Source organism: Ictalurus punctatus, chromosome 5 (genome assembly GCF_001660625.3).
Source record: "Ictalurus punctatus breed USDA103 chromosome 5, Coco_2.0, whole genome shotgun sequence".
Classification (NCBI taxonomy): Eukaryota; Metazoa; Chordata; class Actinopteri; order Siluriformes; family Ictaluridae; genus Ictalurus; species Ictalurus punctatus.
The window spans coordinates 30,482,594-30,496,915 of NC_030420.2; the positions used below are offsets into that span (position 1 = coordinate 30,482,594).

The 14,322-nt window shown below is 41.4% G+C and overlaps 1 protein-coding gene across 1 annotated transcript in view; it reads left to right on the forward strand.

Moving 5' to 3' along the window:
- The window catches only part of plxna3 (plexin A3), a 194,902-nt gene that overhangs the window by 101,752 nt on the left and 78,828 nt on the right, over positions 1 to 14,322 (forward strand). Inside the window, exons 7-8 of the mRNA XM_053680416.1 lie at positions 3,352 to 3,508; positions 7,210 to 7,309. Coding sequence (XP_053536391.1) covers positions 3,352 to 3,508; positions 7,210 to 7,309 — 257 coding nt within the window. The remainder of the gene's footprint in view (positions 1 to 3,351; positions 3,509 to 7,209; positions 7,310 to 14,322) is intronic.

The window sequence follows — 14,322 nt, forward strand, 5'->3', positions numbered from 1 at the left end:
TAGATTGTAATTTTGCAAATGCACATTTATTTTATTTTATTTTATTATATATATATATATATATTTGCACATCTGAGATTGTCTCAGCAGAACAAAAGATAAAGGTGTCATCAGCAAAATCAATGCAAATCAGCATTTGAGCCAGATACTTAAATAGAACCTTCTGCAACCCCAGCTTTACTATTCATCTTAGTAGAATTTAAAAAAAAAAAATAAATAAAAAACCCATCGTAATACACATAATACATACTGAGATCTGTTACTGACATAATTCCTACAAACTAGTAGGACAATCCAGTTTTAGCCAGATGATACAGTAAATTATTATATTTCGACAGTATTGAAAGCTTTTGTTAAATCTAAGAGAACAAACGGGATTTTTTTATTTGTATTTTTTTATGATTTAAGGGCATTTATTAAATCATGAAGTACTTTGGTATACTTAGCAGTTACAGTGATTTGAAAGAGATCCCAGGCTGGAAAGAGATCAAGATATTATTTCTAATTAAGCAATGATTTAGATGGTCACTAAACAAAGGCTTAAGTATTTTAGCCAATAGATTTCCAAATTATCTGCAACTTCTAGAAAGGACGGACCGGTGTGTTTTGGTCCTGCAGATTTCCAATGACTTCATTTAATGACTTTTTTTTTTTTTTTTAAATAGTTTCATCTAGGTAGAATTTGGATTTAGCCTTATGAACCAGTGCTGTACATCTAGATCTTAAAAACCTAAACGATTCCCAGTCTGCTGCCAAATCCATTTTGCATGCTTTAGCCCAGGCCAAAGTTTAGTCAATTCATCAAGGATTGTCCTGGCCCTTCACTCTGTAATCTCCAAATGGAGAAAGAGAGGGTAAAGCCTCTTCTAGTGATCTATAGCAAACAGCAAGAGTCAGGATACAATCTTTTCTATATTCCAGATCAACAGCAGAAAACAAGAAGTGCTTCGCAATAGACACTGGTTTTAATACAGAGACACAATACTGTGTCGTTAGGTCATCCCTTGCTTTTACAATCAAATAACTGGTGGATTTTTCATAATGTAGAGCTACAGATGTCAAGCGAGACGTCCTAGTGCACAGTCGACGTTCCAATTCATCCCAAAGCTGGTCAATGGGGCCGAAGTCTTGAGATAAAACCAGTCTCTGATAAAACTACCACATCTGCGTTAGTTGTTTCCAGATTTATTATTTTAGGAAGTCTAATTTCACCAGCAAATGTCCTATGGACGTTTAAATGTAAGTACGCTTAACCAGCTGGTTAGGAAAAGTCAGATGGAGTCACCATATTAGGACCAGGGTTTCTTCCAGCCATTTAAAGCAGCAATACTGCTTAAGCATGGATGGGGGAATTTATTATTTATTTTATAGAAACAAAATGGTGAGAATGATGAAAAACCATACATTCCCCTCCGAAAGTATTGGAACAGCAAGGCCAATTCTGTTCGTTTTTTCCCCCGCTCTACATTGGAGACATTTGGGTTAGAGTTCAGAAGATGAATCAGACGTTAGTTCACATTTTCACCTTTCATTTCCTCATATTTACATCTAGGTGTGTTTAAACAACTTAAAACATGGCGACTTTGGTGGCAGACCGCACAATTTGTAGGTGTGCAGTAGTTAAGTAGTTTGCGGTATTGTTTTCCCGTGCAATGTCCTCACCGTCCATGCTTTTCAGTTCCAGAAAGCAGAGTATTACAGTATTTCTGCCAGCAGAGGTAATACTGAGAATTGTGTTTTGCACTGAATAATTCTTAATCAACGAACCAGCGGTCAAATTCAGAGGCACATGACGGGCCGGGCCAGATTCCTCGAGTCCGGAGCCAAAGCAAATATGTTTCAGGGGCCAGCTGTTTAGCACGCCAAACGAGCACTTAATGTCCGGCAGAGGACAACCGATCGACCGAGGCAAAGTGAAAAAAGTGTCAGTAGAAGAACACACAGAAAGGTTGGCAGATGCACAGGTAAGGGTGCCACACCTCTGAGACGACGGCGAATCAGATTTTGTTTAACTAGTTAAAGTAAAGCTTAAATGCATCCGAATAATAGACCGAAAGCAAAGCCAAACATAGTTGCTAAAACATAGACAATACAGACATCTCGAAGACTCCCGCCCTCTTGAAACAACTTGTAACTTGTAATAAATTACAAGGTATTTATTAGTTAGATCACATGGTGCAGTCATCACACAAGTCCCTGTGGACGAGCTGTTACTATAGAAACGGATTATTATAAACCTTTCGGCTATAATTACCGTCAGAGCCGCTGACCTTCTGACCAATCAGAATTGAGAATTAAAGAAGACTGTCGGTTAACAGTAAACAAGGTCATTAAAAAAAAACAAACATTTTAAACATAATTACAGCCGATTTGAAAAAAAAAAAAAAGCGTTTACACTGTTTAACAAGATGTAATGAGAGAAATAACAGCAAAGAGGTGAGAACAAACTGCAGGTGCAAACACTGCTCAGAGGTGTGGGCAATCAGGGCAGAGCTCTGGAAAGAGAACGGGTTGATGATTTTTATTTATTTTTTATTCGGAGAGATAGTAATGCAGCAAATCAATTATAATAATATTGGTAATAACCATGTAATTACAATTATATTAATTATAATAACTCAAAAAATCAGTCTAGGAATGAATTAACAATGGGGTATCTCTAGACTCTGCAGACTCCATCCAAAAAAAAAAAAAAATGTAAAAAAATCGATAAACAAAGATCACCTGAGAGAAAACTTATCACCGTATCAACAATCACACACATATTTTTAAAATAAAGTTTATGTGGGGCATCTGTATCAATGTATGTGGCGACTGTTACTAAACGATAAGGTACTGGAACAAACGCTTCGACATAAACGTCATTTAAATTCCAGCCAAAACTACTTCCAGAGCTGCTGTTATAGAAAATTAATCATCACCTTTTGACCAATCAGAAGCGAGCATTCGACAGCAAAATGCCCTTTAGTCTTTAGTGCCCGTGACGTAGATCTTTTAACACTTCAGCAATGAGCACAGAGCGTGCATGATTTGTTTTGTTTTTTTAGAATATTTTTGCCGTATGAATCAGAGTTATAGACTGTGACTGCGCATGTTATTAGTCGGAGCTCACGCCTGCGTAGATATTACTTTAATATTGCATGTTTAAGTGAAACTATCAAATGAAGTTGTAGAGACGCACGAACGCCAAAGCTGTATTATAACGCTTTGATGGAAAGTGATTCTGTCGAGATTCAGGAGCGTTTTTACTTACCGTGAATCAAAGCGTGCTTTCACTATTGCGTCTCATGTGAATTTCTCTCTCTCTCTCTCTCTCTCTCTCTCTGTGTGTGTGTGTTTGCTGCGCTCCAGCTGAGTGTGAAGGTGGCGCATGTGCCGAACCTCTCAGCAGGTGTGACATGTGTGTTTGAGGACCTGAGCGAGAGCCCTGGAGAGGTGCTGCCTAAAGGACAGATCCTCTGCATGTCCCCGTCACTGCGAGACGTCCCGACGCTCACACACGGATACGGTGAGACACCGAGATATCAGACACGTGTCAGCATCGCAGAGGAAACCATACTGTAGGGCTATCAAACCGCCTTTCGATTTTTCAACTGCTCCGAATATTTCATCCTGTAATATCGTGTAGTTCGATTTGGCTTATTTGCCTTCGTTACTAAGGTAACCAGAGATCTGCATTAAAAATAAATAAATAAATAAATAAATGAATGAATGAAATAGCAGCTTGTAAGATACAGGGTTCTCGTGTAGGTTCGGGGAAAGTATTAAATTTCAGAGGATCACATTTGCAAACCTTGACATATTTATAGAAATTTAGAAAACAGTTTTGTTTTTGTTTTTGTTTGTTTTTGTTTGTTTTGTTTTTTTTTGGGGGGGGGGGGGGGTAGATATTATGTTAATCTGTTTTTGAATGAATGTAGATTTAATGCGCTAAGGTTATAACTGTTGTTGTTGGACCGTCCCTTATTTTATGCCCTAACACAAACCTCAGTGCCTTTTGAAAGCCAAGCTTTCCTGCTTTCTTAGATAAAGAAGCAAATAATACTTGCCTGTGAAAAGCCAATTCGTTAAGGGAAAATTACGGGGCGTGAAAGACCAGTTAACCTTTACTTTGCGCTAACTTTGTGGCGACTTTGTCCTTTGACCTGACAGACTTTCACTTTGACTTGTGAGCCAAAAGAAAACAATAAGTCAGGACAGTGTGGGAGTTTTTTGTTGTTTTTTTTTTTTTTTTTTTTAAACTGGCAAGCTGGGAATTGTGCAGCGGTCACAACACATTTTTGACTCACTGTGCTCGTATTGTCTGAAACACGCTGCTCGGGAATTTGTGGTATTTCCGTGATGCCGGCACGTCTGATAGAACATTTTCCTTTTTACACGATCTAGTTAGTGACCTCTAGAAACTGAATATAGAAAGGTCTGTGAAGTTCTGAGTTAAATATATAAAATAAGTATTGGAAGTCATAAAGGTCTAGATTTTGTTTTTTTTTTTATTCCAAGTGGAAAGCACAATGGTATAAATCATGAGAACGAAGCAGCAACAGCACGGATATATAATTGTAGGTAAAAACATTACGCACCAAGGTCATTTGGTAAAGATGTATAGGAAACGCGTGTTTGTGTTAATAGACTGAATGATAAGTTAACAGTAGAACAGGACATCTTGACTATTCGATACAGAAATTATGCATTTATCCAATCGGCCAATCATGTGGCGGAAGCGCAGTGCGCATAAAGTCATGCGGGTACGGCTTAGGTGTTTCACAGATTCAGCATGAGCTCAGTGATTGTTTCATGGTTGCTGGTGCCAGATGGTCTGGGTTGAGTATTTCAGAAATTGCAGATCTCCTGGAATTTTCACGCACAACACTATCTAGTTCATTGGTTCTCAAACCTTATCAGCTTGAGGCCCCCCTTGTGTAGCGTGCATCCCTTTATGGCCCTCCAGTGTCGTCAAAATTTCGTGTTTTTTTTTTTTTTCCCCCCACACTTGGCTCTTCTGTATTAACTTTCTCAGCTGAGACACTATGTCCTCTGTCTAAAAACGTGTCCATTTTAAACAGTCTTGGGTTTTAAGAGCGTGTGGCTAAACAGTAACGGGTAACGTACAGGTAAAATACGGCCCCCGGTTTGAGAAGCGCCGGGCTAGTGTACATAGGATGGTATGGCGAAAAACAAAAAAAACATCTAGTGAACGGCATTTCTGCAGGTCAGACGAGAATGGGGAGATCGGATGGAAAATTATTTATCACATTGCCAGACCACAGGAACTCAATGTGGCGGGGGCGTGGTCGAGCGCCGGTTTGTGAATGGAAGGCAGAGTCGGGCGGGTGAGTGGTGAGGATGAGCGTACACCTAGACGAGGTGAGATGATTGACTGACGAGAGCTCTGTGCGTCAGCGAGGGACGCTACAGAAATTCCTCGCCTGTTGTGAACCTCTCTGCCTGCTCTCTCTCGTGTCCGACTCCGCCCTCTATTCAAAAACCGCCGCTCGACCACGCCCACACCACACCACTCAAATAACCACTCTTTACAACCGTGCTGAGCAGAAAAGCATCTCTGAACGCTCAACATGCTGAACCTGGAGACTACAGCAGATAAAGACTACATTGGGTTCCTCTTCTGTCAGCCAAGAACAGGAATCCGAGACGATATTTTGACGTAATATTATGTACACAAGATATCATTTTGTGTTTTCTTTTTCCCATACCTCTTTATTATTCTTGTTCGAACTGACCGCATTGTTGATGGAGCTAAAGTTAAAGCTAAATCTAAACGACAGTAACCAAACCGAGTCCCTGCAAGCCTCTGACGAAGCTTCAAGACGAACGTACGCCCGATGTTCCTGTCTGATCTCTGATCCGTGTCGGTCACAGTTTACCGCTTAAAACGTGTCCGATCGGATCAGATGGGAAAATGTCAAATCTGATCTAGTCCTTCAGAGTAATATGCGCCCCGTTCCTGAATAGTCGGGATCGAATCACTGCATTTTTAAATGTCAGGGTTGGTCCGAGTGCCGCATTTTATTTCACGATGACATATTTATGTTTATTGGAATAGTTAAAAGTCACATTTTATTTCTTACATTTTTTTTTTGGAAAGGTGCTTTTAATAACACACGTGTAATCCTGCGCTAACCTTTCGTAACCTTCTGCGCAAGCCTTTGGCGAATTGTGAACGGAAAAGTAAATCAGGCCCGCGTGCATCATTTCACAACCGGTTAATGTAGTCGTCAGTGGAAGCGGAGAAACTAAAAGCAAGCCTCAACACACAGACCCAGTTCTCACTGAGACGTTCTGTCGTCTTGTGTTCCTTACTGACGCCAGGGTGCTAGCGAAGAGGCTAGTTTTATTTAGACGTACAGTAGCAGCGGCGATGAATCACCTTTTTTTTGGTTTCGCTTTGGGGGATATTTACAGACCTGGCCTCGTCGGCAGTTGTTTTTTTTTTTTTTTTTTTTATTAGACAAACCGGAGAGCAGAGTCACATACAGTGTTAAATGACTCTCACATTTACTGTGTAGTCGCACCACACATCTCCAGCATCTCCAAACACATACAGGTGTTAATTTAAACATTGCTAACGTCATTCTGAAATTTGCTTTTAAGATATAAGTAGTCTTAGGAGGAGGGGGGATAAATAAATAAAAAAAAAAAAAGAGAAGCCCGAGAACTCTATTTGTTTAATTTTATTATTTAAGGTTGATGGATGAAATATCCGTGTTTTTTTTTTTTTTTTTTTTGCTTGCATCTTCATTATAAATGTTTGTCCAAATAGGGTTTTTTTCCCCCCACATCTATTTTAAAGGTACTCTGAGAACCCTAAAAAAAAAAAAAAAAGACAAAATGCACTACTACTGCTGACCTTTAGTCATTTACCAAAACCTAATATTTCCATTAAAGACAATCATGACATGTCCAAATGGAAATATTATGCCAATTATGGTGATGCGAAACACACAAGTATAATTGGAAGGCCAAAAAATGTAGTCATTAGTGGAAAGCAAAAGGGGGCCACTGTGTTCAGAAATGGAAGTGCATTTCGCTCAGAGACGGAGGAAGTGGATAAATGCGTCCGCGGTCGAGTGTATTAGAGACGCTGTCGAAACGTACGAGGATAATTACGGCGTTCCCGTTGTTTAAAGCCGTAACCGGTCGTTTCCTGTACTAATCGATCTCTCTGACCTCTCTGCTTTCTTCTCCGTGCAGGTGATAAACGAGTGGTCCGGCTGTCACTCAAGTCCAAAGAGACCGGGCTGAAATTCATCACGACGGATTTCGTCTTCTATAACTGCAGCGTCCTGCAATCGTGAGTATTCCGGTTGAGTGGATCTTCAACACTTTCTACTGTGTGTAGCTCCGAAAACCGCAGACTCTCGTCGAGGGGCGCGTCACTGCGAAGCAACTCGGGTCAAAGCGTGACATTCACCGTGCCAGGAAATGGCGTCCTGTTTGCGCGACACGGAGCCGCAGTTTCCGCTACGACAGTTAGCTGTCGACATTTGATTGATCGATTTATTTATTTTTAAAATTCTCATTTAGCCAAGTGAATTACGATGCCGTAAAGCGACAAATCCAAACGACCGGCTCGAATGAGTCCTCATGACTGTTGCCTAAAGTTCCCCCATTCACAACGTTAGTTCCTATCTGCAGTTATGCAAGATAACCTTATAACCATAGTTTCATCGTATCATGTTATTTATATATATATATATATATATATATATATATATATATATATATATATATATATACACCACCTCTCATTAAATGCGCATTATAAAGGAAAATAAAGCTTGGGAGGGAATTGCAGCGATCACTGGTGTCTCCGTTGTGTGCATACGTAGCTATAGTACTAGCTAGTTAGCTTGTTTTACAAAATCCGCCAAAGAAGACGGCGCAAAGCGAGGCACAAGGAAACACAGTAACAAAAGTGATGTGTATAAATTGTATAGTTGACTAGCTTTCCACATCGGGACTTATGCTACATATGCTACTCATGCTAAATATGCTACATACCCCAACATAAGTGAAGGTCCCTTGCTAGTGTGAGTGTTAAGTCACACAATATGATCTTTGCAGGAAGCGAGGTTAAGAAGTAAATCAACACATCTCCACGTTGTTGTGTTGAAATATATTTACGGTCTCTTAAAACAAAGTGTGTTAAAAATAAATAATACGATCATCCGGAATGCTGTTATTCTTAATAATATATTCTTTCTGGGGTTGATTATCTGAGTTCACTTTCATTCTCCAGAACTTTTCGACAGAATAGAAGCACTTCTCAGATTTTGATTGCTGTGTACTGAAACGCCACCCTTCGAGTGGGTTTCTTTTCATCTTTATATATTTTTTTTGAACTCTCAGGAGTTTCTAGAATGCCTAAGGGCCGAGGAAAGACGAGTCGGTGTTCAGTTTAAAAAATATATATGACCACAATTAAAAAACGTTGCATACTTTTAAAATGTTTGGCTGTGCATAGCCTGGGTGCTTAAGTAGCGGCGAACTTGAACTCCCTGAACTTCCTGCTTAGTTACGAGTAGGTTCGCTTACTCATTTCGCCGTGGAAAATAAATCCGTTCGTCATTCCGCGTGGAGTCGTATCCTGTACACAGCTTCGTTTTTTTTTTTTTTTTTTTTTTTTTAACAAGTGTGAAATGAACCCTAACCCTAACCCTAACTAATCAGCCAGTTTAACGTTATAATAAGATCTACGCAGGCTATTTATAGGTAGTAGGGTTTTCATTCTTTCTTTATTGATCAAAAATAAATGTAGCATTTTACCATTAATCGGTCCGTCCAGAATTTTGCGAAAATCAACAGAACGCCGGAGTATTCGGAGGACTTTTCAAAATGGCCGCGGATTCGGGCCGAGACGCGTCACGTGACGTCATCTCGACGCGCGTCCGGACAAAGCCCTTGCGTCGAACACGAGTACGGCTAAAAGGTCTCGTTTACCGATTGAAAAACCGTGCAATTGCGATTTCGCCAATTTGAGTCGTGTTTTTTTTTTTGTACGGTTCAAATTTTTAAAAAAAAAAACCCCACAACAAAAACCAAGCATTTTTGGTCGCAATTACCACGAGAACAAACCTCAGCGAAATCCTGAAAAAAAAACGGACTGGTTTCATTTTATTATTCTTTAACACGAGAGGTTCTTTCTTTGTCTAGTTTCTAGAAGTCGTTGAGATATCTTCTTCACTGGAGCGGTGTCTCTCTTAAAATCTCCTTTTATTTTACACGCCGTTCAGAATCACGTTATTTCTACGTCACGTAAGAGCTACATGCATTTAAAGTCTGTAGTCTTTGTCTGTTTAGCCCGTTGGGTGTGACATGGCTCTTATAATGCTTTGATTAGTCATTACCTAAAAACAGCTTGGGAGTGGAGTCGGACTTTTGGTCTGGTCCGTTGACAACCGTGCGCTGTTTGCTTTTTTTTACTCGCGTGTCATTCAGATGTAAATCCGGAGATCTGTGCAGAGGCCTCAATCTCATGCACTCGTTTTGGGGAGGATATCAAGCGCCACTTAACTGGCAAATTACACCCTGCTAGTGCTCTCATCCCCTGCTCAAGAAATCCAGCCCCGCCACTGACACTGCGGATAAGGTCCTGCCTCGCTGCAGACTGTCATCAAATGAGAGTAATTGGCTCAGAGGTGTGAGTGGAGACTGGTTAAATTGGAGTGCGCTCCAGTCTCACGCTTCTAGGCCTAATATCCGCGCCCGGCCCGGGCAGGTTGGCGTGAAATAGAAGCCGGGATTGGCTTGCGAAGAAGAGACAGCCCGAGGTGTAGTATCCACACACACTCCTGTATGAATGGGAAGGGTCAGCCTTGATCCACACACACACACACACACACACATTTTTGAAAGGCTGGAGAGGTGTGAACATGCCTCGGGCTTGGGATGCCTACAGACTCTGGAACCACAATGATATTTTGGGGGAACATTGGACAGGATGGAAAATGGAAATGCCAAAATTTCAAGAAAATGTTCTACCTGCTTGGATGGAAAGTGGAAAAATTTGCATATTAATAAAGTGTTGGAGTGGGATTCAGAAATTTGTCTTTTAATTAAGCGTGATGTCTAGTGTTTGGTCCAGCTTCTCCAGGACTATGAATATTTTACTTTTGAGATGCTGTGTGTGTGTGTGTGTGTGTGTGTTAGGCCCCTTCCACCAACAGGTGCCTAATCAGGACCTGTCCCACGTGTTTTTGCCTCGGCGAACGAACAACGCGTTTGATAAATAATTAAAACAAACGATCTCGGCTGGATGATTGCGATAGATAACTGTGTTTTCGATATAATGTTATATAAAAGTGGGTATCCTTTTTCGCTGATATCATGCAGACCTAGCTTTGCGTAAATCAGAACGTTATTTATTTGCTTGTTTACTTATTTATTTATTGACTTTTTGGAAAGATAAGCTCCGAATCGAATACACCACAACACTGACCAGGATGAATCGATTCACGTCTGTCGGTGAAATGCTGCTGGTCTGGAATCGAGAATAAGTGACTTCAGTAGGTTTTGGTGGGGCGTGGGGGAGGGGGGGAGTGGGGGAGGGTGGTGATGGTGGAATCATTTCATCACTATGGCAACAAGTCAAGTTATTTAAATGATTGTCATGAAAATGAAGCATGTGGGGGTTGATGAGCGTAATTTATTCAAATTAACCGAAGATATATCAAAGAACAATTTTATTGCCAAGTTACAACAAACTGAATGGAAGCTGTGTACCATTGTGCGCACAATCGTTATCTGTGACAATGTGGAGTTATTGCGAGTTGCCATGGATTGAAGAATGTGTGTGTGTGCGCGCGCGTGTGTGTGTGTGTGTATATATATATATATATATGGATAGATAGATAGATATAGATAATGTATTGAACGAGCATTTGTTATTTCCACACATTGTTTAATCTGTCATTTCTTTAGCATCCCTCTATACACTTCCCTGCATTAGTTGTTGCCATAGAAACTTTTTTTTTTTTTTTTTTTACAACTAGCACATTGATATAAAGCTGTGATTTGAATTACGGCCGGAACTACGGTCAGAGCTGCTTTTATAGAAAATGAATCAACGCCTTCTGAGCAATCCGGATGAAGAAGTCGATTGCACTGTGGTAAAATTAAGTGTAATATAATTCACAGAGGCATCATTTTTAAGAAGCACCCAATTATGCATTGGTTTGGCTCCGAAATACGTGAAACGTGAGCCAGATCTTAAAAAGTTTTTTCTTTTTGCACTGCTTCCCTGAAACAACACTTACACCGTGTTAGTGGAAAGAGGAATTGGAGGTGGGGTTTTTTTTGTTGTTGTTGTTTTTTTTTTAAAGATTTGGACAGGAGCTTGTGTTTGATCTGTGTGTCTGTGTATGTGTGTGTGTGTGAGAGAGAGAGTTTGGACAGGACATTGTATGGGATGCACTGTGATTCAGTGCAGTGGGTGGAAAAGCATCTGCTAATCCCCGAGGCCAGAACCTCCCGATCATTTCAGTCTTCTATCGGCGTGCTGTTCTGGCATCGAGCAGAGCCGAATACATCACTTAACACAGCGAGCAAGCACAATCGCACATTGTGAGCGGAGCTTTTGTTTTTTTTCGTTTTTTTCCCTTTCCCGCAACCTATTTAAAGTGCTCCGTTTGTGATTAGCATCAGGACGGCGGGGAGATGTGAATTCGCTTCTGAAAAGAGCGAGGAGAAGAAAGACGAGTGAAAAAATTCTGAAGGCTGTCACATGATTAAAAAAAAACAAAAAAAAAAAAAACAATCTGCTCCTGGCTAAACGTATGCAGGTTGTATTTTAGAGTATGAAATTGCATCGTGTTCTGACACACACACACATACACACACACACACACACGTGCATGCAGGTGTGCACGGTAATCAATTCTCTGCCTCGTGTCTACGAGTGTAAGCGTGTGAGGAAGCCCTACTGATGATACATGCACGCACGCAGACCCGACTGCTCCACACGTTCATGTTACACACACAGTCACGCAGCAATCAATTTTCCCGTCCGCGTGTGTGGAATCGGGCTCACGTGGATCTGACGAGCTGGGCTCGCCTGTTGCCATGGTAACGCAGCTCCGGAGCGGAGCAAGGCCCTTCTACCTTTTTTTTTTTTTTGCCAGCGCTGATCCTGTGCCAGATTTCCTCCTCTCACAAAAGTCCTGTGGGAGCGGTTGAACACCGGCCTCCATCTTTATTTCCCACAATCCTTCACCCGCTAGCATCCCCCCTCCTCCCCCAGGGCTGTACTGACCACCTGAGAACAGAAAAGTGGGATGTGCTCGAGTTTGGAAGAGTTGGACGCTTGATTGATGGATGCTATTCTTCTGCAAAAGCATCCTTTGAAGCATTTCCGCGCGGAAGCTATAGTGCGCTTAAGGAGAGCAGTGTTACGAAATCTCTTATGTAAACCTTTGGGGGGGGGGAGGAAAAGAATTTTTTTTCCCCCCTCTTTCATCCTCCCAAGCATCTGTTTGTGAGGATTGCTTCTCAGTTTTTGGCTCACAGCGTGCATTCATTAACCAGCACGTACTTCGGGACATCAGCGCTCAACCTAGATTTGGAAGTGACTGTGGAAACACGGGAGGCCACGTTATTGTAGTTGCAGTTAGTCCTTATTGAGATTTCTCTACAAGCTTAGGGATATTATTATATAAAAGCAGAAGGTGAAGATTTATTAGCCTGAACATTGAATTGAAAGGATTTATCAGTCTGATGCAATTAAAAAAAAAATACTTATACACTGTTAGAAATTCATGCATCTCTGTGCCTCTCAGTCTCAATGAAGGTGACACACACTGTATGGCCAATAGTATGTCGACATCGCATCTAGATTACGTTGCAGCATTTGGAAGACGCCCTTATCCAGAGCGACTTACAATTATCTCATTTGGCTAGGGTTAAGGGCTTTGCTCAAGGGCCTAACAGTGGCAGCGCTGGGATTTGAACTCACGACTTTCCGATCAAAAGTCCAACGTCTTAACCGTTGAGGTACCACTTCTCGATATGCCGACCTTCCTCAGACTGTTGCCACAAAGTTGGAAGTACACAACTGTATAGAATTATAGAACGTCTTATTATTATATAGCATTACAATATCCCTTCACTGGAACCAAGGGGCTCAAGACATTCAAGCATGACGATGGACCCGTGCCCAAAGCGAGATCCGAAAAGACAGGGTTTGCCAAGGTTGGTGTGTTGGTGAGCTCATGTGGCCTATAGAGAGCCCTGATCTCAACCCCTATTAAACACCACCGGGATGAATCAGAGCGCTGGTCGTGCCGCAGGCCTTCTCGCCCGACGTCGTCGGTCAATCTCACTAATGCTCTTGTGGCCGAATGAACACAAATTCCCACAGCCACGCTCCAAACTCTAATGGAAAAGCCTTCCCAGATACGTGGAGGTTATTAGAACAGCAAAGGGGGACTAAATCTGGGATGGCATGTCCCAGATAATCAACAAGCACATGTGATTGGTGTGATTGGTCAGGTGTCCACATACTTTTGGCAATATCGTGTATCAATATTAGTGACGGAGGCATGGCTTCTGTGCCTGATAGGTTCATTGATTGAGGTGTGGCCTCTGGGAGAGTCAATCCAAGTGAAGACTTGGATTGACTAGCAGACGTGGTCCAGATCTCTACTTGTCATAGCTAGTGAAGAAGGCACTATATAGGTTCAGTTTCTGCATTTTATATCTTGATAAATAACTGTGCTTTGCTTAGGGCAAAGTTGACTTTAGATCATAACACTGTGTCAGATCACATTAGCTGATCCAACACTCTGACACTCAATGATTGAGATTGAGGCATTGAGACATCTGGGAACATAAGCAGCGCTGTTTTCTTTCATGCTCAAGGTCACAACTATACACTCACGTGAACCCACACACCCACCGTTACACAATTAGCTAGTTGTCCCAACACCGGCTTTTCAAAACTGTGCGGTTTTCCAAGAGCGTGTGTCAGTCAGTACGTTTACATGGACAACAATAATCCACTATTAACCTGATTAAGACGATACTCTGATTAAGAAACTATCATGTGAACAGCACTTTTTTATTAATTTAATCCGACTAAAGTCATACTCGAAGTAAAGACGAATCGAATTAAGACGTGTGGCGTACTCCTGTTTTAGTCGCATTATCGACGTGCGTTACAGACACGTACACACCTTAATCACACTATTAACGTCGTGTGGGAGTTTTCGCCGCATTTTGCGACAGGACACGACCACAAACGGCAGCGCTCGACCGTTTCACGGCAAACAAGAGAGCACGGCTGCGTCCCAAACCGCGTACTTACCTGCT